At 31.8% G+C, this 25,906-nt stretch overlaps 1 protein-coding gene across 1 annotated transcript; it reads right to left on the reverse strand.

Moving 5' to 3' along the window:
• LOC134852887 (caspase-3-like) lies at positions 1-24,370 on the reverse strand. The gene is made up of 6 exons (XM_063868732.1): positions 24,080-24,370; positions 23,708-23,920; positions 5,124-5,211; positions 4,479-4,758; positions 3,072-3,196; positions 1-1,443 (listed from the first exon to the last, which is right to left on the reverse strand). The coding sequence occupies exons 1-6, from the start codon at positions 24,089-24,091 to the stop codon at positions 1,052-1,054; spliced, it is 1,110 nt and encodes a 369-aa protein (XP_063724802.1). The 5' UTR covers positions 24,092-24,370; the 3' UTR covers positions 1-1,051.
• Positions 24,371-25,906: the final 1,536 nt, after the last annotated feature.

Here is a 25,906-nt window from a genome sequence, read left to right on the forward strand (position 1 = left end):
AAAGTTACAAACTTGTATTTACAAAATAATTTACATCACTTAATAATTATTTACATCACTCAATAATTGAAATTCACTCAAAATTAGAAAGAAAAATTTTTAAATTTGTATTTACAAAAAAATACAAAATTTGTATATGGATACAAGGCATCTGTTTTGAAAAACTCAGAGGTTGGAAATCGTGGCCTGACTTTGGCCAGATTGAGGTTCTATATTATCCCCTAAAGCTGAAAAGTAAAAAACTGCCATCACAGAGAACCTTCAATGTGACCCTTGATGCATAAAGTCTGCGCGTGGAAATTTTTTTTTTGTGAAAGTAGTTTGGCGACTAAAATGGATTTAAAATTTTTGCATGGAAAAAATGAAAATCTTATGAGAAGAACTTTCTGCCCAAATTTTAAAAAAATTTAATGACCATTATGTTCTTTTTCAATTGAAACCGATTGTAAGCTCATTCAAATGTAATTAAGAACCCTTTTTGGTAGGATTTTTGAGCAAAATGAAAGAGTGGATAAAAAGCTAATCATATTTCATAATTGCGAATCTGTGTGATCAAGGTTTTTTCCGTAGAACGCATGCATGGAACTGTGTGATAATCTTTTTTGTACGGAGTTGTATAATAAGAACTTTCGTTGTATGGAGTTTAAGCCGGTTTGGCCTCGTGTTTGTCCGAACACTTTCAATTAGACTCACAAAAGAATCATTTCACAGAATTCACCACTATGAAATAGGGTAACTCACCTTTTTAAATAAAAACTACATATATTATGATGAACGTTTTCTCGCGTAGACGGTAGCAGCTGGGCAATTCAGTGAATTGATTTTATTTAAAAAAAAAATTGTTTAAAGAGTTTGACAAAGCATGGATTTTAGTTATCGAAAAAGGTTGCGAACAGAACCTGTCAATTGCTAGTTGAAATCCCTTTTTTATATCAAAATTGAAAAGATTTTGATTTTCAGGATAGTTTGATGTGCCAAAGTGGTTAAAACAGAAAAACACAACAAACTAAAAACGACAAATCTCCTAATGAATAGATTGTGCATGGTTTCATCAAAACGACTCGTTCTTGGTATCATCTCCTGTGGACTTCTTTACAATATCTGGAAAAAAGAAGAACTTTGTCAGATGGTTGTAGTACAACGGATTTTGCTTCACTATTTTAGTCACGGTTTTTCCATTTTCCTTTGTCCTCATTTCCAAATCGAGCATCCCAACGTCACGAATTGTCGCAGTCATAATTTGTGTCAGGTCGAGCTTGTTTCCATGTGCTCTGACTCTTTTCACTAGATTCTGTATGAAAAACGAGCCATCCGTTTCCGGGTTTCCGTGTAAGCGATAGCTTCGGTAGGGCGTATTGGATGATAACGCCACGAAAATATCTGCGAGTGATCCAACTTTGTTTTCGTTGGGGCCATCAGATCCACAGTCAGCGGTTGTGTCAACTGAAACATTTGTCAGATCGAATTTCAGCTAACAAAAACATTAGTATGCTGACAAGTGCAACAATAAACTAGAATGGCGCGGCGCAGAAAAAAGTTATCCCTTTGTCGGTACTCGGTTTTCTTCGCTATTGCTAGGATTCAAAATTACCGTCGCGACCGGAGCGATATAAAACATATGCCTGAGTTATATGTCACTTCATTGAGCGGAACCAAAAGAATTCTGCGCAAGGTTTCGTGATTCAAAAAATATGCCATTTTTTTTTAGAAACGATTGACCAGAAGAAAGCGTGATAACCATCAAAATAGGATAGCTTTGTGGTGTAAACTTCATCATTTACTAAGTGTTTGGTCGAAAGCGTTTGATTAAAACGTTGCTGGTGTGAGTGTCAGTTTTGTTTTATGTTTAAAATATGATTTATAAGGTAGCTGTACCTGATTTAATTGCTACGTTTAGATTTCAGTAAAGTTTTCAATAACTTGAAAAAATAAAAAAAAAGTCATTACGAGCCTATACATTTTATTAATAGACCTGTATAAGAATCTGAATTACTTTCATTGACTCCTTATATTTTTAAAACTTCTTTTGTTACTAGAAAAGATCAAAACTTTTCCTGAAAAAAAAAACAACTGAAAAAAATTAATAAAATTTGTTCTCGGAGCATATCAAGATTTTCCCTGAAGTCATCACGACCTGCATAAGAGTCTGAACTATTTTCATCGAGTTTTAATAATTTCATAACTTCTTTTGTTATAAGAGCATATCGAGACTTTACCTGAAATCATCACAAACTGTATAAGATTGTGAACTACTTTCATCGGCTCTTACTATTTTTCAAAAAATCGTTCAATGTATTTATACGAATAACTGCACTACATATAAAAGTTTAAATGCATTTATTTTTTACAGAATATCATGAGTTTTCCTGAAAAAAAACGACTAAAAAAGTTTGTTTATAGATTATATCAAGACTTTTCCTGAAGTCATCACGACCTGTATAAGATTCTGAACTACTTTCACTGACTCTTAATAAGTATTAAAAAATCGGTTAACTGCACCTTTTAGATTATTTTTTTTGCCTTGTATTCCTAACAAAAAACATAAAAAAATAATTTCAACTAAAAATCACAAATATGCACTAGTTCGTCTGTGCATATATAAGTATAAATGCATTTCCTTTGTTATTAGAGAATATAAAGACTTTTCGTGAAAAAAAAAACGTTATTAGAAATTTTATAACTTCTTTTGTTATTAGAGCAGGTCAAGACTTTTCCTGAATTATGAATTTGTGCAAATATGAACAAATGCGCATAAGTAGCTCAGATTCTTATACAGGTTCATCAGTCAACTGATTTTTTCAAAGTTTTTAAGAGTCAGTAAAAGTAGTTCTGTATAAGATTCTAAAAAGAGTAAAAAGAGTCTGTATAAGAGTTTGCATAAGAGTAAAAGTATTAGTTCTGTATTAGAGTCTAAATTACTTTCATCAATCTTAAATTTTTTTAAAAAAAAAGTCGGTTAATTGCTTCATATAGATCAATTTATTGCCTTAGGTTCAGTTGTTATGACTTCGGATTAATTTTAGAGAATTTTGTACCCTCACCAATACCTTCAATTCCTAAATAGGTTGTACCTGCTATATAATTGGGCAGACGATCCATTCCGAGGTCCAATGTCGTCCCTTGACACGCTTGAAAGAAAAATAACTTGGGTTTTTCTTTCCAAAATTCGTTTTTAACGAACTTTTCAATAATATCGCTGTTTTGAGGATCAGATTAACATTCATACAGATAATTAAAGGTAAACTTACAAATTTTAAATACACGTTTTCTTGCGTTTTTGAGGCTCTGTCTTCGATTGTCCTTTTTTCAGTAAACCGCAGTATTAATACTTCAATCCTTTTTTCAAACAAAAGAACTATTCAAAATCAGTTCCCAAATGGATGGAAAATTTTTTTCGGTTGTGCAAAAGAGCTGTTAGAAAAAAATAACTGAATTAAACTCTGATATTGATTACCTTTTGGCTTACCGATCCTTAACGTTCACTGTTTTTTGTAATGCTACTAATTTACTTAATTTTTCCAATTTTTGCGCTTAAAATTACTATCCTGGTTTGACAAAGATCTTATAAAATTTCAAACCATGAAAAAATTTTTGTCAGTTAACTTGAGTTTAATAAAATTTATAAAAGTAGCCAAATCAGCTTTTTTTCGACACATTGTTTGTTTGAAAACAAAAACGAATCTTTTGCCTTTACATTTGCCACAAAAACCAAATAAAAAACACTCATTTTTACAATAAGAAGTTGAATGGTTGAGGTTTTCTCATTCTACGAAAAAGTTTGTCATTCAACTTTTCCATTAGAGAAAATACAAACAGTTTCACTTTGAAAAATTGTGTTTTTAGTATACTTTAGCGTTCATGGATACCTTAACAGTTGATGATATTTTCTTGCATAAAAATCCATGCGGTCAGGGGCCGTTATCGCAAAGTTAAACTGCATTTTCTCATGTTTTCAAATCAAATAACTGTTAGAGTATTATATACACTATATATTATATATTATATACACCTATTATATACACCCATAAATATATAACAAAGACCTAAATTTTTGTATTGGGCTAGAAAAATTTATCTTAGAATAAGTCGGTGGTTGATAGAGTTTGATTTTATCTCTAGGCAAATGCTTTTTTTACTTAGAAGAAACTTGTGATTTTTTGATTTTGAATGATTTTGATTCTGGATTTATTCTGTGAAAAACTCAGCCAGTACTACGTTATCTATAGTAGGGATCCAAAATTGTTTGAAAATTTTCCCACTAAACTGTTCTTTTGAGCCTAGATTTGAACTTGCATGAAGAAAAAAATTTCATGTCACAACTTTCAAAAAATAAAAATGCATGATCACTATTTTTCACTCCCTGTATGAAACTGTATGAAAGACATTTTTTTGTATGAACATCCACCCAGGGCATTCATATTGTTTTGATTTCCTAACAGACTCTTCCTTACGCAAAGCGATTTCTGTTAATTTGATCCCTGATTTGCAATCTTAAGTTCGATTCCAAGTCGTTTCCCGAGATGCATCCAAACCCTCCATGAGACATGATGAAAAGAAGAACACATCCAAACGTCTTTTCTGAGTTATTCTTTTTTGCTACAGCTTTAATTGTTTCCTCCATTTCGGAAACTTTCAGATTATTTGTCATGCCTTTCTCATATATTTCAAAACCCATGGATTCCAAGAGTCTAATCAGTTCATCATAGTCATGACTAGATCCATGTCTTTCGGCAGACGTCCCGTTTTCGTATGTCTGACCTTGAAAAACATTTTTTGAACTGAAAACTGCCAGAACAAAAATTATCATTTTAATTAGTATATCCTTGAAAAAAAGATACAATGTTTGTCAATAAAATAATATCCAATTAAAAAATTTACAAAAATTTCAGCATCGAGATCGCTTTTTTCGTAGAATTATATTTCTTTGAAATTGATTGTAAACACATGTCGGTAAGGACATAATCTGATGTTCATTCTAAGGCAAACGAAATAATAAACAAAGTATGAGAGCTTAATGATTAAAACATACCTTTATTAGCGAATGTAGCAGTTTTGATCAGTTTTGGCCAGAAAATTGTCTTAAGATTTTTTGAATATGAAAACAATTTGAAAATGAGATTGACCTTTGAACTCGTTGTTTATTACCAGTGCTATACCGGGCGAATCTCCTTCCAGGCTATACACAAATTCTTTTCCAAGCTCTGACTCGATCTATAAAAAATAAATAAGTTCTTCAGATTTATAAATAAAATTATTAGCAATTCATCTAGAAAATCAGATCTAAAAAAAACAAGCGGGAAGAGAAGTAAAAGAACCAAAAAGTAAAATCTGATGCTTTGATATGCTAGGTTCCCTTCAACTTATTTTATTTTTCATTCAAAAAATTAGGCTTGAAAATCAAAATAGTAATGTTTGTAATTGAATTGTTTTTATTGTTTTTTGAAACAGATCTCGAGCGTGAAGCTCTCTTTAAATTCATGTTCAATCGGTATCAGATTGTCGGCTGTGTTTTTCTTCTGTTAGTGTCGTTTAGTTGTTGTTCAAATACTATGATCGTTCATTGGGAAACGAATCAATCGGCAGATAAGGTCTGAAAAGCTGAAACATATAATAGTACTGTTTTTAATGATTTTTGGAAGATTTCTCAAATGTGGTTCGTTGTCTTAATTCGCGTTTCATTCGGAGTCAGACTGTAGACTATCTTTTTTTTCTCTCGCTAATGCCATTGAGTTGCTCCTGGTGAACAGTGATCCTTCAATGGGAAATTCTTCACTCGGCGTTTATATGTACATAACATGTTTGTATTCATGTTTGTATGTATGTATGTATGTATGTATGTATGTATGTATGTATGTATGTATGTATGTATGTATGTATGTATGTATGTATGTATGTATGTATATATGTATGTATGTATGTATGTATGTATGTATGTATGTATGTATGTATGTATGTATGTATGTATGTATGTATGTATGTATGTATGTATGTATGTATGTATGTATGTATGTATGTATGTATGTATGTATGTATGTATGTATATATGTATGTATGTATGTATGTATGTATGTATGTATGTATGTATGTATGTATGTATGTATGTATGTATGTATGTATCTATGTATGTATGTATGTATGTATGTATGTATGTATGTATGTATGTATGTATGTATGTATGTATGTATGTGTGTATGTATGTAAGTATGTATGTATGTATGTGTGTATGTTTGTTTGTGTGTATGTATGCATGTATGTATGTAAGTATGTTTGTATGTTTGGATATTTGTGTGTATATTTGTAATTTTGTCTGTTTTTATGTTTGATGTAGGAAGGTATATTTGTAATTATGTTTAAATGGTTTTATTTATGCCTGTGTACATGTATGAATGTATGTATGTTTGTATATAAATTTGTTTTTGTGGAAGTATGTTGGTTTAAGTAAAAATGTCTTTGTGTATCTTGGACAACTCATGTTAGCAATGAAATTTTTTATAATTGACTAAAATGCTTTCATTCCGTTTTTTGAAAAATGGAGTTGGGGTTTAACTGATTTCTGGATAAACTTTAAAGAGTTTTTGTTTCGGCTTACTTTGTTTTTCAAATGAGTGTGTTTGTGTTGTGTCCTTCTCTATTGTTTGTTCAACAGCTTCTGAATCAAAAATTTTTCATCGTGAAGCTTAACAAATTGTGCAATGATTATTCGAGCAACCATAAAAATGTACCTTGCTTACGAGTTTGCTGATCAAAATATCTCTGATCATTCTTACAGGTCACTCATATTCCTCTGTAGATTAAAATATTGTATTTCACATGACCTTGAACATTTTCTAGTTGAATTCTCCAATCAGAAATTTTTTTTTTTTTGAATTTTAAAAAAATTGGTTTCTTTACAAATATTAGACAAAAAATTGCAATTATTAGACTAAAAAAGTAGATTTGAAAAAAAATTGTGTTTTCTTTCGACTGTTTTATCTAATTGATTTTCTTTAGAATATGTTTAATGAGACTTTGCGAGGAACAATACAATTGTGTGACGTATTACTGGTAAATTTAGGATTACTCTCTTACTCAAAACTACTGAAATGAAAAAGAATAGAACTATAAATGCTTAGAGTCAAACTTTTTTTTCTCAAATAGAAAATCTAAATTTTTGAATATAATTTGCTTTGTACAATATTCGACCATCAAATTTCGACCATTCAAATTATTTTAGTTTCTCTATTCTTTATCTGTAAATTATCTATATAATCGCTGCTATAAACCAATTGTCTCCAACAATTATTCATTTTGATTTTTTAAAACTGTTTATTCTCCTGAGGAGGTGTTAGTTGATAATTTTGCGGTCTTGAGAATATTCGATATGGGCAGAATTTAGTTATACTGAGTATTCGTGAAATAAGTTAGAAAGTATTTGGTTAAATTTTAATTTTTCTGAATGAAACCACTTTTTCTAACTTATACAAAGTAGGGTGGTAATTAATTTGTAGTTAAATTATAATATTTTTTCAATAGGTTGCATACATTCGTAAATGACTAAAGAACATTGTTGTGGGGCTGCATGTAAGCAAAATTAAAAAAAAATTTGACAAATGCAATCGTAGCTACGAATAGTGCCGCGCCATTCTGTACTTTTGATGATTTTCATGATGTCAAGAAAAAGGATTGACAAGTTAAAAAGAAATCTGTAATTGCGATGGGCTGTTTGATATCCCTGTTGGAAATTATTTTGAGTTAAATAATAGTATGAGCTTGTATGGTTTATTTTGATGTAAAAATGGATTTTGTAAAGCATTCAACTTTTTTTAGTTGCTTCGAAAGATTAGAATAGTTGAATTGATTTTGCTTTCTATTTTGCTTGCATTTTTATTAAACTAAAACATAATGGTCAGTTTGCGGCAAAAGTACAGTCGCTATTGATTAAAAAAATCTCAGTTAACTGGTTTTTAAAATAATTATCATAATTAGCATTGTTGGTGTCTCGATTAATGCGATGAGAATGATGTTTATTATAGATGATTGAAGTAGTGTTTTAATGTTTTTGGGCAGGTAGTGTTTTAATAAAATGAGAGTACCGATTGGTGAAATTTGATTTCAATGAAGTTTTAACATCTGAACATTAAGAGGTTAAGTGTATGATAAAGTGAGTATTGTGGGAAGTTTGAATGGTGAAAAGCGGTATCCGCCTTCAGTTTCAAGCATTAATAATCGATTATAATCGATTATTTTTTTCCGAATTATTCAATTAATTCTTTTGCAGAAAAAATCCATTATAATCGATTATAATTGCATATAATTTCTTTTGTTTGCCCATTTTGTCTTCGACCTTCCACCCTAAATGTTTATATTTTAAGCTTTTTTAGACGTTGGCTTACGTGAAAAATGGGAAAATTGTTTTAACAGTATTCAAATCAGTTCAGATTGTAGCGTTTTTTTTTTCATTTCTTCTTGATTATAGTTGTTTCATTATGCACATTTTAAATTTATGACAACCAAAATATTAGCACACTGCTTTAATTTCATTCTTTTTTCAGAAGAGTTGTATTTCACCTACCGCATGTTTCTTTCAACTATTATGAAGGGATCACTATGAAACTTTTGTTTCGTGGTAAAATTTTGTGTTCAAATGAGCCAAAGAGTGACAATACATCTCACTTTAGATGTTTTTCACAAAAAAAGGATTGTAATCTCTTATAATAGATTATAATTGATTATAAAAGATTATAGGAGATTTTCGGAAAAGCTATTATGAATTATAATTGATTATAATTTATTATAATGTCACGAAAAATGTTATCATTGTAATGGATTATAAATCGTATAAACATCTAAACTGGGCGCTTATAATTAATTATAACTTTGATAGTTTTGACAATTGTATTTGTAAAACAATCTTTATTTTCTCTTTTTACTGAGTGCGGGTATTGTGGTGTTTTGGGTTGAAAAATAGGTTCTGGTCGACTATGATCCTAACAGTGATTTGTCTGGCAAGTGCTGATTTTTTCTGTAAACTTTGAACGCGGTTATATTGTGATGCTGATGTGTTTAATTTAGTAGATGTAATAGTCGTTGTTGTTGTTTATACACGTGACGTATCAAATAAACTTTTGGAGTTCCTCTTCTAATTCTGTGTCGGACTGAGTGTGAGTGTCAGGTTACAGACGATTGGTCCTGGACTATATATCTTTGCTGCAATTGAGGAGAGTAGTTGGTGTGTCGCAAAGAGGGAATTCTCAAGTGGGGCGTAGAGGGGGTTTGTGCTATCGTATTGTGATCGGAAGAAAAAGACGAGTCCATTAGCTCGCCAGGAGAAAGCTTTTTATTAGTCTGGGATCGAAACCAAAAAAAAACAGTAGTTTATATACGTTGCTCGATGACGAGGAAAGGAAGGTTGGTATACATTTTTCTTAGGGTTCCGGCCTAATTTTCAATTGTGGGCCGAAAATAGAACTGGTTCGGATCTGCATTTTTGGTGTTATATACTCTTTTCTAAATGAAAAAATATGCTCTAAGAAAAATAAAGTTAGGTTTGAGACTTTTCCTTTTTTGTAAATACTATGGTAGTCTTAAAAATCAATGAATCGAGCTTTGACGCGCACCAAGCTAAATTATAAGATTAAGAAGCTGTTTTGAAGTGGTATCTGAGGAAAAATTATGTATTTTCTTGAAAAATATACTTAAGTTTTAGGTGTTTAAATCTGAAGTACATGATTTCTGTAGTAAAAAAAATTAAAGATTTTGGTCGACGGACTGTAATTGAGTTTCATCCAAAATTGTGAGCTACTCTCGGAGCTGTGGTGTCGCTCATTGTGTGGTACAATGTCTGATTTTGAGTACTTGCCTATAGATTTTAAATCTTTATTCATGTTTGTAGCTACTTTTCGAACGCTTTTTGGAGATAACATTTGAAGTGTTTCCATCTTTGTTGAATAGGCTGCGAAACAAAATAAAACAAGACTGCTCGAATCAGGTCGAAGCTCTGAATGTTCCGACTGCCTTTTAAGCTTTATGAAGCAGTAATAACATTTACAAAATAAATGAAAAAAAAAACTATATGAAAAAATTTTCTTTTCTTAATTTTTAAATTTTTTTCATTAAAACCATCCCCCCACACGCCATATAAAGTACAAAAGGACAAATTTCGCCCCTTGTAGCAAATGAATTATGGCAAATAACTTTCTTTCAACCAATTCGGAACGATTTCTAAAACATCGCGCGTTAATTGTCCCAAATTGGCCAAAAAGTTAAAACTTAAACCCCCATAACCTTACAAAAAATGATCACAGGTGAAATATCTTTTCAAATTTGAGCTCAGGACAACAATACCTTTTGAATGATATTTTAAAAAATCCGTCAAAAATGGCTAGTTAAAAAAAACGAAATTTGTCCGAAGAGAAAAAAACCCAACCCGAGCACAAATATTCCGTCACTTTCGTATCGAAAGTCGGAACAACAAGACTGCTCGTATCAGGGCGAGGCCCTGAAGGTTCCGACTGCCTCTTACGTTCTATGGAGCAGTAATAACATGGAAAGTTACAAGAAACAAAATAAAATGAAAAACAAAGTTCCTAAAATTTGAAGTTTTTTATGGAAATCATCGCCCCACACGCCATATAAATTACAAAAGGATCTCGCGAATTGTATTAAATCAATTATGGTGAATACGCTGTTTTCAACCAATTTGTAACGATTTCTAAGGCGGATTAAATCTCCGCTTACGCGTCAATAGCGCGAGCATATCACGCGTTAATTGTCCCAAATTAGCCAAAATGCCAATCATTAAACCCCGTAACTTTACGAAAATTGATCACAGGTGAAATATCTTTTCAAATTTGAGCTCAAGACAACACTACCTTTCGAATGATTTAAGAAAATTCCGTCAAAGTGGCTAGATAAAAAGTCGAAATCTGTCTGAAGAAAAAAACCCATTCCCGAGCACAAATCTTCCGTTACTTTCGTATCGAAAGTCGGAACAAAAATGACAGTTTTAATTTTGTGTTTTTTAAAATTGCTTGATATTTTTTGTCATCTACGTGTTATTTTTCCGAATGGTGAGTGTTTTCAGAACCGGATAGATGTTGTTGTATACGTGGGCTTTTGTTGTTTTTAATTGTAATCCGGTTTTTATGCCTGCAGTAAAAGATGCAAATTGTTTTGGTTGTTTTGGTTTAAGTAAAAACGTCGATGTGCATCTTGAATAACTCTTGTCAGTCCTAAATTTTTTACATTCGACTTATATGTCTTCATAATATGTTTTGAATAATGGAGTTGGGGCTTACAAAAAGTTTCTTTATGTGGATAAACTTAGTTTGCGATAGTTTGCATTCAAGTTGTTGTACTTCTATATGGCTGTCTTTGAGTTGTCTGGCGTTCTGTGTTTTTTGTTCAAGTAAATTTAATTCAAAAATCAATTGTCGTAGAAGTTAATTTTTCGTGCAAAAGTGTTTGCTGCTTGACATCTGGAGCAATCATACAATAGTACCTTATTTACGACTTGTTGCATCACAGTATCCTTGATCATTTTTATAGGTCACTCGTATACCTTCGTAGACCATTGTATTGTATAATTGCATCACATATATGCAAAGTTTTTCTAATTGAATTTGGAAATCAAAATACAAAACTTCTGAAGTTTTTTGGAAGAAGTGGGTTCATTTGTGGGGGTGATAATAACTTAACTAGTTTTTTGGTATGTGAAGCAGAAGTTTGGGTTAACGAGAACTGGTTCGGATCGGCATTTTTGGCGTTTTTCAAATGGGAAAAACCATCAATCTAAAAAGGTAGTTATCGTAATTTCATTCAAAAACTCTTCGTTTTATTTTTTTAATTTGCTTTGAAATGTGTTTTGTTTTACTGTTTTATAAACAAAACAAATGAGTGAGGTGATACTGTTAAATTTGTGATTGCATTCTTTTAGTGAAACTAAGAAAGTGAGTACTATAACTGCTAGAATCAGTAGTTATTTTAGATAAAAAACCGAACATTTCTTGAAATCTGTTTATTTGGTAAATGAGTCAGAATTGAACTAATCAGAAATTGAAAAACGGTTTCGTTTTTTTTTTGCCAAAAGTATTTCTCAGAATTTCAGGAGCTGTTTTTATTAACACTTTTACTTAGTTCTTTTTTGATGTATATAGCGATCATAGAAAAATTTATATTCAATCTTAGGTAGAAATTGGTTGTACGCTTTTGACTGCGTCATTTCCTCAGGTTTTTTTTCTCAATTTTTTTTGCTAATGTGGAGTCCCTCATTGTTGTGTCCGTTGTCTGGTTTTGAATATCAGATTTTCCGGCTATTTGAACCAAAAACAAAAAATATTGATGTCAGAATAAGCAAGAAATAAGACTACTTAAATTATTTTTGTTCACTTTGACATCCCTTTATACAAGAAACTGAATTATACAAGCAAAAATCTTCACAAAAAAGACTCGCAGAATTAGAACTCCTTAACAAATTGTGCGAGCTGTAATGAATTGAATGTAATTGTACAACCAAAAACCCTAGCAATATTAAAAACCCCTCGGACAATTAAAAAGCCCTTATCTATTGTAATTATTAGAGTAACAAAGGTACATTTGAAAAAACTATGGTTGTTACTTTTGATAGTTTCGTCTCAATCTAAATATTTTTCTTTACATTGTGCTTAATGATACTTTTCAAAAAACAATGCAATTGCGTGATGTGCTACTGTTAAATTTTTGATTACTTTCTTAGAACTACTGAAATAAAACGGAATAGTACTATATGTGCTAGAGCCAGTATTTTTTTCTCAGATTACAAAAAAACTCATTTTTTGATGAATAAAGAAGTTTCGTACTTTTTGACAGTGGTATAATTGGAAAAATGTTGCCTTGAAAACTGAATTGGAAAAGATTGCGCCAAATTGCAGACCTAACTATTGTATTATTTTTATTGAAAATGTGAAATTTTATTTTTGTTGAACTTTGGGAAAATTCGATAATAACAAAAACAAATGACAAAAAAATTATTATAAAGAAATTAAAAAAATTTAATATGAACAATTTTTAATTCTGAAGACATTAGAGACTGTCTCAGTCTTAGTCTTTGAGAAATTGAAGCTGAGTTTCATTTTTTCTGATAATTTTTTTAGACCTTTAGGTGTGGTGTTAAATCATTTTTGAAGTCTATGGTAGTCAGAGGAAGCTTTTGGGTGAAAATGGATCGTTTGCCTCTGATAGTGTAATATTTTCAAAGAGTTTTTCAATTTTTGTCTAAAAATTTTGATGTCTACGAGGCGATTTGGAAAACATTTCGCTCCAGGCTTATTTGATTTCAGTTGTAAGTGTTGTTCCCAAATGAAATAAAGCTTTTTTGTTAAATTCTCCAAAGTTTATCATATGTGCAGTGGTGAAATTTCAGTTATGAATTGATCTTTTTTTTTGCATTTTCAGGATGATTTGATGGTGATTCTTTAAACTTGCAAAGCGTTTGTGATGTTTCTATCCTTTGATTTAAAATTTTTTTGCTCAATTTATTTTGATTTTAGTTCGAATGTCTTCTTTTCTTTATTGTTGTTTTTCTTATGGTCAGATATGTGTCCTTGGGATGCTCTGAATGTAAATTGTATGCGTTTAGCTGGTGATTGTGACTGTGATTGTAACTGCGAATGATTAAATTGCTTTATTTCGCAAAATTTACTTTCATTTTAGTAGCAGAGCATTATTAGCTCTCTTTTATATGAATTTATTTGTCTCAAAATGATTCATTGTTTCATATGTGAATTCAGTGTATCGAATTGATTCATTGTTTCGTTGTTTCATCTGAGAGTTTTCGTTTTTATAGGTAGCTTTGTTAATGGTTTGAGTTTTGTAAACATTTTTAAAATGCATTGACTTTTGTTATAAGAACATAAATTTGTAATATCGAGTCTGATGCTGGGGTAAATCTAAAAGAAAATTAAGATGTGTTTTTTTGTCTTTGACGTAATTCCTGCTCACATTTGTGTATGTTTTATTTTTAGTATAGTTTTAGAAAAACCATTTTTTAAACGCGTGAGGCAAGTTTTTGAAAATTTGGGTGATAGAAGTCATTGTCATGATGTATACTTTTGGGTAAGTTGTAATACTCTTGGTGAGCTACAAAAACCTTGCAAATTTTTGTCGAAATCGCGTGAACTAAAATTAGTTTTCTTGGTTTTTGGTTCCACAACTAGTTTATAATGCAGAAGCACAAAGTTTTAGTAACTTTTTTGCCTCGGAAAAATGTTCTACATATCTTGACCACTCATGAAAAAAACTTTCGTTACCATTGAGTAAAGATCTAGTACCTTCCTTTTAATTTCTGTTTACTTCTAACTTTGTGTTCCGGAGTTCACAGGGTGTACTAGGTTTCATCGTATTAAGATGTCTACTGATTTCGTGTTTATGAAAATAGAATGGTCAGAATATTTCATTTCTCGAAGTTTCTGTCTTAATTTGATTAATTTGGTAATGCTAATAAGGAGTTTGATGTCTTCTGAATTGTTGACTTTGCGAAGTATCCCGATTTGATAGATGAGTTTTCTAAGGTCTGTTGTCGTGCATACTTTGATCTTTTTTCATCAATCTGTAGTAATTCTGAGTGATTGCAATAATTTCTGATCTTTAAACCTTCCTTTCTACTTTAAAGTTTTGTGAATTAGTTCTACTGTTTGCTCTATATCTATTGTGTTTATTTATAATTTGACGATTTTCATCTGAAAAAATTTGGTTCTGTTCTGTCGGTCTTGCGAGTGTGATCAACTCTAGATGTTATACCTATTTTATATCCTAGATCTGCTGTCATTGAATTTCTTCAAGTTTTTGGGTTCCATCTGTTTCCGTCAAAATATGATATTGATTATGATCTATATCTGTTGTTGTAGTTTGATAAGGGAATCGTTTACTCTAACTGTTCTTTGACGACTAGCTGGGTTTTAGTTTTTCCATGTTTTTGAGAAACAATCGATTTGCGAGTTTTTGTTCTTACAGGTTTTTGTTTAATTTTTTGTTTATCTTTTCAGATAGCTATGCTATGCCACACAATCAGAAATATGAGCACCAGCTAAAAAAAGCTTTCTATTTTAACTAAGGGTTTGTTACGTCTTGAGATGTCGAGGTATTTCGTTGTTTGGTTTGATAGTTTTTTCAATTCATGTATGTTGCTTCCTTGTGAAATGGGATTTTGTGAAACTTGTGGTACATATTGTAATTTTTTGTTTTATGTTTTACTTTGTTTCATAAAAATAATTGCGCGCTCGAGTAAATTGCACTAGTTTTCCGAAACCTAGGTCCAAATTATTGCTTTTCTGAAACTTAAATTCGGTTTTTTGAAGAGTGTGCGATGCTCCATTTTCAATTTGTAATCGTTTCTATTTTGCATTTAATTTCATATTTTTGCTGAGAAATTTGTGTTTTCATAGTCAAGTATTTTGTAAGAGTATTCTTGTCTTATTACCGTTAGTATTCTCACTGCTGAATGCACAATTGATTCGATCGTTAAGCCGTTTGTTTTTTCATTAAGCAAACTTCTTTGATGTTATTTTTGTTTACAGAGTCAAACTATTTACACTGGTCTAAACGTCTATGTCGTTTTGTATGTTGGGTTGTTGGGGTCCACTGATTTCGTGTTGCTGCAAGTAAAATGGTCAGGATGTTTTGTTTCTCGAAGCTTCTGATTTGTTTTGATAGATTTGGTAGAGGTAATGGGGAGTTTGACGTCGTCTGAAGTTTTGATATCCCAATTTGATAGAGGGGATGGGTTTTGACTGTAGATTTCTTGCAATGACCTTTTAATCATTTCTAATTTTTTGAGTTTATTGATTTTTTTCTCGGGTGTTTCTTTTTAAGTGAAATTACAAGTCCGCGGCGTGTGAGCCAATTTGTTTTTCTTGATTTTTTTTATAATTGATTTCGCTAATATCACTAACTTTGATTTTGAGTTTGTTGGTTTATAAGGTTACCTTGCTAGATGATTTGATGGTTAGCTGGATGTTTTTGTTGTCCAAGTTCCATTTCCGTTATGGGTATATTTCAAATTATCATGTATCGAGGCGGACTTTTTTCCACTTGATGTTATCTGAAAAAATTGTTTTTAGTTCTTTCTGTTGCGCTTGACTGTTGAAAACAAAGTTTTAGGGCCAATTATTCCACATTAGATTTTTAAAATAATGACTTTGCGATGATCGTGATTGTATCTTTTCTTGTGACTTTTTGTTTGAACGTATTTTTGCTGTTGACTGTGAAACTGACTGAATTATTAATGGTGGCGTGTTTTTTAATTGTTTCTTTTCAATTTAGAAAAAAAAGTATTTGGGCAAAATTACAGGATTAAACTGTAATGCTTCTTGAGTTGCGGTGGTCTTTTAGCCTTGGGAAAACTGTGTTATAGATAAAAGCAAATGTATCTTTAGTAAATGAAACAGTTCAAAGAAATTGCATCTTCAGTTATTGCAATGAAAATTTTTACTGCTTCATTGATTTTGTTCGAGGGATGTTGAAGAAAAACTTTTCTTTATAACAAACGTACTCTGCCTTGTTTCTGAGTGTTACTGATTTTGGTTTTTTTTTGTAAAAACCTTATCTTTTGTACCAAATAGTTTACAAAAAACCATGCTGGCTTTTTTAAATTTTGCTGTTGACTGTAACATTTTGCGTTTCGTGCGTCTTGTCTGGGTCCTGGACGACTTCGCGTTGTGTCTTGGACGACCTCGAAGACGTGATTTAAAGCTTTTTGAAGATTGTTATTTTGTTTTTTGCTGCAAAGTGTATTGATGGATCCGGTGGGCAGGGATAAGTATATTTTGTGACTTTATAAATAACAATGAATCAAAACAATGAGAAACAATGCATCAAAACAATGCGTCATCAGTAGGAACAAAAAACAGCTTTTATGATGTGATAGTGTTTTCCTTGCTGAATTTTTTTTTGAATTCAATTTCATCTGTTCGCATAGTGTTTTCTATCATTTGAACTTCGGGACTTTGGTTATATCATGTTTGCATTGGTTTTTCCTGCCTGGAAGATATGTTCATCAATCTTGCCAAAAGTTTGAAAAGTTATCCGTTTCTATCTGCGTTTGAAGTATCTCGAATGGTAGATTTTTGTCTGTAGCTATTGTTAAATTGGCTTTACTCAAATTTGATTTTCCTTGGTACTGTTGCTAAAACTATACTTCGAGCTTTATGGTTGATCACGAGCTCAATTGATTAGCAATTAATCTTGTTGACCTAAGATTTTTGTAATTTTTTTACGGCTAATTTCACTGGTTTTGTGTCTGAGTTTGAATAAAAAAAAGATGTGCACTTATTTCTATAATCTCTCTATAACTATGCATAATTTGTTTCAGAATATGATCGTTTGTGTGTTTTTTTTTCGTGGAGTGTGAGTCGAAACCAATTGACTGCTGAAAATTTTCAAAATAAGGACTTTGTTTAATTTTCTGAAAAACTCTGCTTTTGCTTTCACATTAAAGATAAAGACTGCGCGAGATATTTATCTTAATAAATACCATCGTTTTTTGTGTTTCTGTTTTTTTTTTGTTTTTTTTTCAGTTGTAGTTTTCTCAATTAAAAATTGAAAATTATACACGATGGGTTGGAGAACTAATGTTGGAACAGTTTGGGAATCTTACTGTCCAAAATTGAATCTTTAATTGATAAAAATGGCTCAATTTTTGCGCATGTTTTTTTGAAGAATAAGTTGTCTGTCATGTTTGAAATTGAAGTTTGAAAACTTTCTTCGGATAAAATGAGACTTGGAAATTTAATTGTTTTATTTTAAAATAATCGACTTCATTTTTTAATGTCTTTTTTGAGACCCGCTGATTGAGATTTTAAGCAAGGTCCGGCTAACTCATAGAGTGATTTCAGATTGAAAAACAATTGTCTATTTTGTCAAGCTGTTATATTTTCAACCAGATAGTTTCATGCAATTTCTATGGTTAATTCTCATATCAATCTTACTATTTTTTTTTAGTTTTCAGTGAATACTAAGAAGGACCCTATAAAAAGTTTGACGGTGATCAGTTTTATCAGTTATTCTCTAAAAGCTTTCTGACTGCAAACACTCATGATAAAAAATTTGCAAATTAAAAAATATTTATGGAAACCGATTGATTAGAAACCAATTTCAGAGCAAAATTTTTAAAGCAATAAACAAAACAGAAAGTCCGAGCAAAACCCAAGTTATACCATCTTACGCTGGCTGACAATAATTGCTAATCCTTCAACATCCCTAACTTGAAAACTGCTCTCGTAAAAACAATTCTATCTCAACTTTATGATAAGCTTTTTGCATAAATAGAAATTGAATTACTTCCACTTTCTATAAGAAGTTACATGAGATCATTCTACAGTGTTGTGATGTCTGAAAGCAGAATAAGAAAGGTTTTTCTCAAAGTTAAGAAATCATTGGCTAGGTGGAAATTACTTCTCAACTAGTATAATATTAGTTTTTCAATGTAAATTAATGTGATTTTTTTTTAAAAAAAATAAAATGAAAAGAGAAGTTTAAAAAAGTCAAAAAAGTTTTAGTCCTATCCTGAAAATCAAGACATGCTTAAAACTTGTTTAACCATTCAAAAAAAAAGAAAGAATAACTGTGATTTTGCACAAAACAACCAGTGTGATAGTCATAAAATAATGATTGATCCTTCAACAATAAATGAAAAATAAGTTAAGAACTTCCACTTTGATTAAGAATACAATTAAAAACTCTCACTTTGATTCAATAGTTATCCAAAAAGATGTGAATCTTATAGTTGTATATAATTCTCCAATCTACATAAAGATAAAACCCTCTATTTCGAAGCCATAAACTTTTGAATTGTTTTATGAGCTTTTTTGATATTTTTTGTTCTGGCATTTCCTGTAGGGAATCAATTGATAAGCATTTTTGCTTGCATGCAGTCTCTCATCTCATGGCAAAGTTTTTTAAATTGTTTGGAGCTTTCAATAAAAAAAATACGATACTAAAATTGTGATTATAAAGCATTATTATATCTTTTTGGTGAGGTTTTATGCGAAGAACCCATCAATACCCTCGTTGATCAAAAATACTTTTTCCAGATTGTAATTGTCGCGTCTGGACAAGAATTTAGAATTGCTGTCAAAATCTAGAAACAAGCGGATTTATAACCTGGATATCAGTTGAAAAAAGTCAAAAACTAGTCGTTGTTCAATATGGTAATGAGAAGCGAGTCAGGACAAAAAAATGATGCCATCTGGAAGATAGTCAAGATCTCAAGCAAAAATTTCACGGGTGTGGTGGATGTGAATTGTCTACCAAATAATAGAAGGAAAATGAATAATTCTCAATTAACATTGATCATTGTCTAGGTAAAATCTCTACAGAGTCAGATGCCTGTTAATAGTGTGATTTTTAAAGTCTGCTTAATCGCTGCAAAAAATAACACTCTCTCGACTATATATAATTGCTCAGTCATTCTATTGATATTTCTATATACTCAATTACCGAACTACTATGAGCGTTAATTTACCTGATGTGTGTTTATTACTATGTGTTTATTATGAGTGAATAGATTGTTAATTTTTGCACCTATTCCAGTTCAAAAAGTAACACTCTCTTGACAATATAGTTGCTCATTTATTCTATTGATACTTCTATGTACCTATTTTTCTGACTATTTTAATTCAACTTTTGAATAAGTCAGTGTAAGTCAAAGTTTTTAAGAGATGCCACTTGGCGCAGCCAGCAAACTTTTCATTAGTGAAACCGACGGAACTGTTTCTTTTTTATGAAGAAAACCGACATCTTACCCCCCATATCCTTGTGAGATATGGGAAGGACAAATTTTCTTAGCCGTAACCCTCAATGAGAAATGTGACCCCAATATTCTTCTTCAAACCTAGCTTCGATATTCAACGACGCACTGAAGCAAGAACATCTGATGTCCATCCAAGCCAACACAACTTGCAGAACCGAATGAACAGAGCACTAGAGAAGGGAAACTTTAACCCAAAATCTCAATCAGGTCAACAATCTTGCAATCAAGCTCTGCCATGTTACTTCTGCTAAAAAGTTTCATACCAGAGCATAAACCGAAAAGCACCACCATAGAAGACAAATGTCGAGGATGTGAGGGAAGAGGACACTTCACCGAGTTTTAAAATAGCACACAGTTAGCCAAAGTTAAACAGCGAAAACCGAAGTTCATTCTGACCCAAAAATCTCAGAATCTTCACAGCAGACGGAAACAGTAAAAATCTCGATGTAATAAGCCAGAGTTAAAAAGAAATGTCTCAAGGGTACATTGATATTTGAGAGAATCACTGCTAAGCGCTACTATCGACACAAGAAGTCCTGCATTTTTTGTTAACATACAAACGGCCAAATTACTATTAGCAAAATATCTCAATGCAAGCATCTGATCTCTAAACCAGAGCCTAACTATAACTGCATATGTCGACTACAACCATGCCATAATTCATTTAATTTATATATGGGACATTATAAGTAGAGGTATTTATTTATTCAAACGTTGGCGAATCAAAGTCGAAAAAATCTTGATTTCAGAAAACAAGACCAGATGCTTGTTATGATAAGATCTACGACCAGATCTAGTTGTACCAGTGCCCAGAGATAGTTAGTTCAACACAGAACACATCAGATTCAGAAATCACCATATCACCATCGCGTTAATCCCAATCAAGGAGATCAACAAAGATGATTGATCGATCAAAGCTGATAACGACTAGCAATTTGCTTGAGGGAACCGTCATGTTAGAACTTCACATGACGCATGCAGGGTAAGAGCCGATTTTTATGACGCCGCTTATTATGGTCACCAAAGATGCACAGAGATATCATCGATGTCTGCCACTTCTGCAAATCATTCTCAGCGTATGATTGAACCTTACAAAAACCACCGATTCAATTTTTTCTTCAGAACCGTTGTTGACAGATCTATCCAGATCAAACGAAGAATTTCAAATGGATTTCGCAGGAAGTTTTATTGCTTCAACAGGAAGAAACTCTTTGCTTAATTGCAATAGTTTTTTTTCTCATCAGCTTTAAAATACATCAAATACTTTTTTCTCATCAGCTTAAAGTACCCATCAGTTACAAAAAGCTGAAAGTTAAGGAGTAAGAAATTACTTCCATTTTTGAATGGTTATTTTTGCTGAAATACTATTCCAAAGAGCTTGAGAATTGATCAATGTTCATATTTAAAAGTTCAATATTAGCCGATTTTCTCAAAAAAGATCATTAAAATTTTCTGCTCACCAGAGGACAGAAACAAATCAATGATGAAATTCGTTTCAGAAGATAATCGTAAAAGGCGACACGCTTTTAAAAGAAAACTCCATTCAAACTTGACTAAGGTCGGAAACCCAGTGCTCAAGATACGACCAAATACAACAGAAAACAATGAAGCTGTACGCAACATTTACGAAAATCAAGGAGAGGGACTCTCCAAATTTGGTAGTCAGATATACACTCTCGCCGATGGTACTTTGCAACATTCCCAGCGGTGAGTTCATCGATCTTATAATATCTTCAAGCTGTTTGCCAGTAAATGTTTGCATTATCAAGAGTGTATTCAGAGCCACAAAGTAGGGAACCGCCACAATCAGCGAGTCTTCAATATAGTCAGTGCCCTAAGAAGCAGGGAACAAAGAAGGAAACAGCCACGCGGCAACAAAAACTGTTTTCAAATTTGTCAGTGCCAAAAGAAGAAGGTAGCAGAGCTTCGCTAGCAAAGATAGTACAAATAAAAGCAACCAACTCGAAGAAAAAGATCAGTATAAAGATACTTAAGAAACGACAAGAATCTCTGGATGAGAACACCGATTCAATTAAGAACTTAGACAAAAAGGCGAATACTTTCAGTAGTGGAAACTCAAAAGGAAGGACGAAGAGACAAACAAGTCTCCCGGGTTGACCAAAAATGCTTATCAAACAATTCTCATGAATAAGAAATTTATTTTCGTGCAATTCCATACAATTCCTTACGTACAGACTATGATAAACATTTCCCATAATGGAAATTGTATCATAGGTGTTTTCTCCAAAGTTGTTTTTGTTGCTGAATTTATTTTCTGGCAAATTTTTGGTTGTGTTTTCAACTGAACAAGAGTGACAGCGACCTTGGTTACTCAAAGCACCAAAGGTTGGACGGTCTTGCATTAACCATGCATAGAAAACGACCTGAATTGTCTTCGAGCTGTCTTTTATAAATGATATAACAAAAGTAACAAACTTTTATTTCTTGGCGAAATTTTTTAAATTTTTGAATTTTCAAATTATCAGACCTTGATCCAGGCATACATAAACACGTCATACAAAAGAAATAGGAATTTTCAGCGGCGTTTTTGAAAAAAAAAATGAGTGAAAAGAAAAAAAGCCAATATTATCGTATCCAGGTGTACGTTATAGTTATGCACACAACAAATTAAATTTTGCATGCAAAAAAAATTTTTTTCGAAAATTGTTTGTTTGCGTACAAAACTCGGCGCAAACAAACAAATTTTTTTTGTCACCAGTCTGTTCAATTGTTCTCAAAAAGCCGCAGAAATGGTTTATTTTTTTTCTATTGTTTTTCGAAAATGTTGGAAAATTGTATGACAAAGCATTTTCTTCATACACTTGATGTATGGAATTGTATGATAATGATTTTTGTTGCGTGGAAACGTATTATAAAAATTTTCGGTGTATGGAGGTCAACCCGGGCTAGTAGGGAAGATGCCAACTACTCATAAGCTTTGAGCGCATCGGAAAATTCCCTGGGAAAAAAAGAAAGAGACCCGGTTTTTGGTGGTCCTTTTTCTGTGAAAAATGTGGAAGACAAGATGCTACATACAGTACCATTTTCGCCCGGGGTCATTGCAACTGCTTCTGAATCCACGTCAAGAACATCACCACGCAGAAAAACGAAGGTGCCTAAATTCGCAGCTTTAAAGCCAGAAAAATTTCAAGGGAAAAAAATGTTAGAAAATTTTTCAATATTTCTTAACTTTTTTATTAAAAATTTTATAAATACTAACTATGTATGAATTTTTCCTTGAGAGGGATACGTTGAAAAGGTGAACTGTGTTATCAAATAGTTGAAACTTGATATTGAAAGTTATTTTAACATTAACATTAATCATTGTGTAAGTGTAACCTCTATGAAGTTAAACCCCTGCCAATCGTGTATATGTCAACGTAATCGGAGCAAAACCAATCACTCTCTCTTCATAGCGATTGAATTGTTATAGCTGTTCATTTGTTAGCTTGATATTGTACGGTACTGTTTACTTCACTATTAAAATTCAATCAAGGTTTTAGGAGATATCACAACAATGAACAAAACTTTTTTTCATATTCGGTGATATTCGTGCATATAAAGTGAGTTTAAAATTTTAATTCGCTCGTCATGTTAAACAATTCAATCACAACAATTGAATTGAAACAATTGAATACGATACAAATCTCGGGAAATGCAAAAAAAAACTTCCCGTAAAGTTAAACTATGAAAATGTGTTCTGTACTTTTTCTCTTTTTGATTTCAATCTCATATAACGCGTAATCCGAACATAAATTTAATCACAATTTTGGTCCCGGTCATTATATCAATGTTTCAACTTTTTCACCTGGAAATTGCCTCAAAACAACTACTCCACTTACATTAGGGCGAACTATCTTTTTTTATGTCATGTCACTTACGGTTACTAAAATAAAAGCATCGAGTCCTTCTCTTTACAAACTGACTCACAATGAGTATTCTCACCACTTGTCTTGTTGAATTGAATTTGGCTGCCTTGTACTGGCTGAAATCACTCTGATAGTCCTCATTCTGACTTTGTTCTGAGCCGTACGAAACGTCTGGAGCATCCGTCAAATCTGCATCGTTTTCGCTTTCGCTCAACACATCCCCCTGCTCCAGATGTTTCTCAGTTTCCTCGTCGTATTTGCTTCGCTTGGAGCAGTTTGGACCATCTTGCTGCACAGAAACAAATTTAAATGAAATCGAGTATTTTAAAACAACGCTAATTTTTTTTATTTAACTTTTAAAAGAAAAACTGAATAAGAAATCGATTATGTATATATCCGTTGTTTTGAAAATTGTGAAAAGAAAACAAAAGAAAAAGTGTTTACGTACCTTATTGTTCATGACGCCGGATTTTGTTTTGTTGATTTTTTCTTAGCTTTTTGCAGGTGAACGTCAGATTTTTTTGTAGCACACTATAGTGGGAATGCGTTTGCGCTTTTTTATAGTATGTTGTTAAATGCAATAGTGAAACGATTGCTTTTTACTGGGACTGCGTACGAGCAAAATTAAACCAGTTATACTGTGTAAAACGAACATTTCTTGCTACATGACGCATAAGAGCAGCATAAAGAATCTTGCAAACTCAAATTTAAAGAGAAATTTTTTCTAATAGTATAGATTTGAACATGCATTAGCCAATTTTTATTGTATTATTTATTCAATAGACAAATCTTACTGTATGAAACATCCGCGTTAAAAGAAAAAAGAAAACGGTTTTTGCTACATGAGTCATACAAAAAGGATATAAAATCATAGAAAAAGGAAATTGGAATAGGAAGAAACTAACTTTTTAGTGAAAAAGTTTGTTTGAACATGCAAAAGGCAGTTTTCCTCTTTTTTTGTTCAAAAGACAAGCTTTACTGTTTAAAACAGCAGCAATAAAAACGAATGGTTTTTGCTACATGAGTCATAAAAACAGGATATGAAATCTGTGATGTTAAAAATTAAAGAGTAGTTTTATTGATATTATACATTCGAACATGCAATAGTCGGTTTTTCATGGTCCAACTTTTGAAATAATTGTTGGAATGTCTAGTCTTGGTATGGTTCTTTTCATCCTGTCAAGATTCAACTTTTCAGCTAGCAATTTTCACGGATTTATATATAATTGGGAAAGTTTTCATAAACTTCAAAAAACTCGAAACGCGAGATGAACAATAAATATTTTTTATGAATGAAAAATTACCAAAGTACGAAGCAGAAATCAAAGCCTTGGCCAAAAACAAGGGTTCATAATGTCACCAAAAAACGTTCTGTATCTATTCTTGTCACGAAGAGCATCAATACCTTTGGATTTGTTGCAGTGATTATAATTGCTGAGTTATTGAATGAACGCAACCTAATAAAAATAGATGTGAGCATGAAACAAAAGACCGAGATGGGCTCCACATCTTCAGAGAAAGCGTACATATCAACTGAAGCATATCAACTAAAACAACAAAACTGCTGTGGGAAAAGGAGAAAAGTCTCATGAAAGATTGAAATCCTTAAAAAGTGAAAACAATTTCAAGAGCAATAATTTAGGAGTATATGCTACAAGCAAAAATTTTGTGTTGTTTGAACCGACTATAATTGTTAAGATTTCAAGTAAAAAAAATTTTTTCTTTGAAAACCTGTTTTTGATTCGAAAATTAGAACCACTAACATAGTCTCTGCAGTCTGAGTTTTTCTAGCCCATTTCAATACATTTAAGCTTTTTTTGTCGATTACTTTTAGCGCTAAGAGTGATGTCCCTCCCGAGCTTCAGACAGAAAACACATAAGTGACAAATTTGCGAGAGTTAGCACTAGTTCAAAAAAAGGAAAACCTCCATGCATTGGGTAACCTTGCGATATTCAAAAGTTGGCTCAGCTAAACAGTTATTCAGCAAAATCGTTTATTTTTTGTATGAAAAACAAAAGTGTTTGTGTACCTTGAGATAGTCGTGGGGTGGCTCAAATAAACCATATTTGTAAATTTTTAAAGAAAATATTCTAAATTTTGCAACATAATTAAATAAAAGAAAAAGTGAGATGAATGTTTGTATACTAATGAAATGTACATGAGTATCTTGAAATATCAGCAGGGTATCTCAAATTGAATAGATTTTCACTTCATTGGAAAAAAAATGAATACGCTGATGTTAAAACTAAAAAAAATCTGAAAAGAATATGACAC

Source organism: Symsagittifera roscoffensis, chromosome 8 (genome assembly GCF_963678635.1).
Source record: "Symsagittifera roscoffensis chromosome 8, txSymRosc1.1, whole genome shotgun sequence".
NCBI lineage: Eukaryota > Metazoa > Xenacoelomorpha > Acoela > Convolutidae > Symsagittifera > Symsagittifera roscoffensis.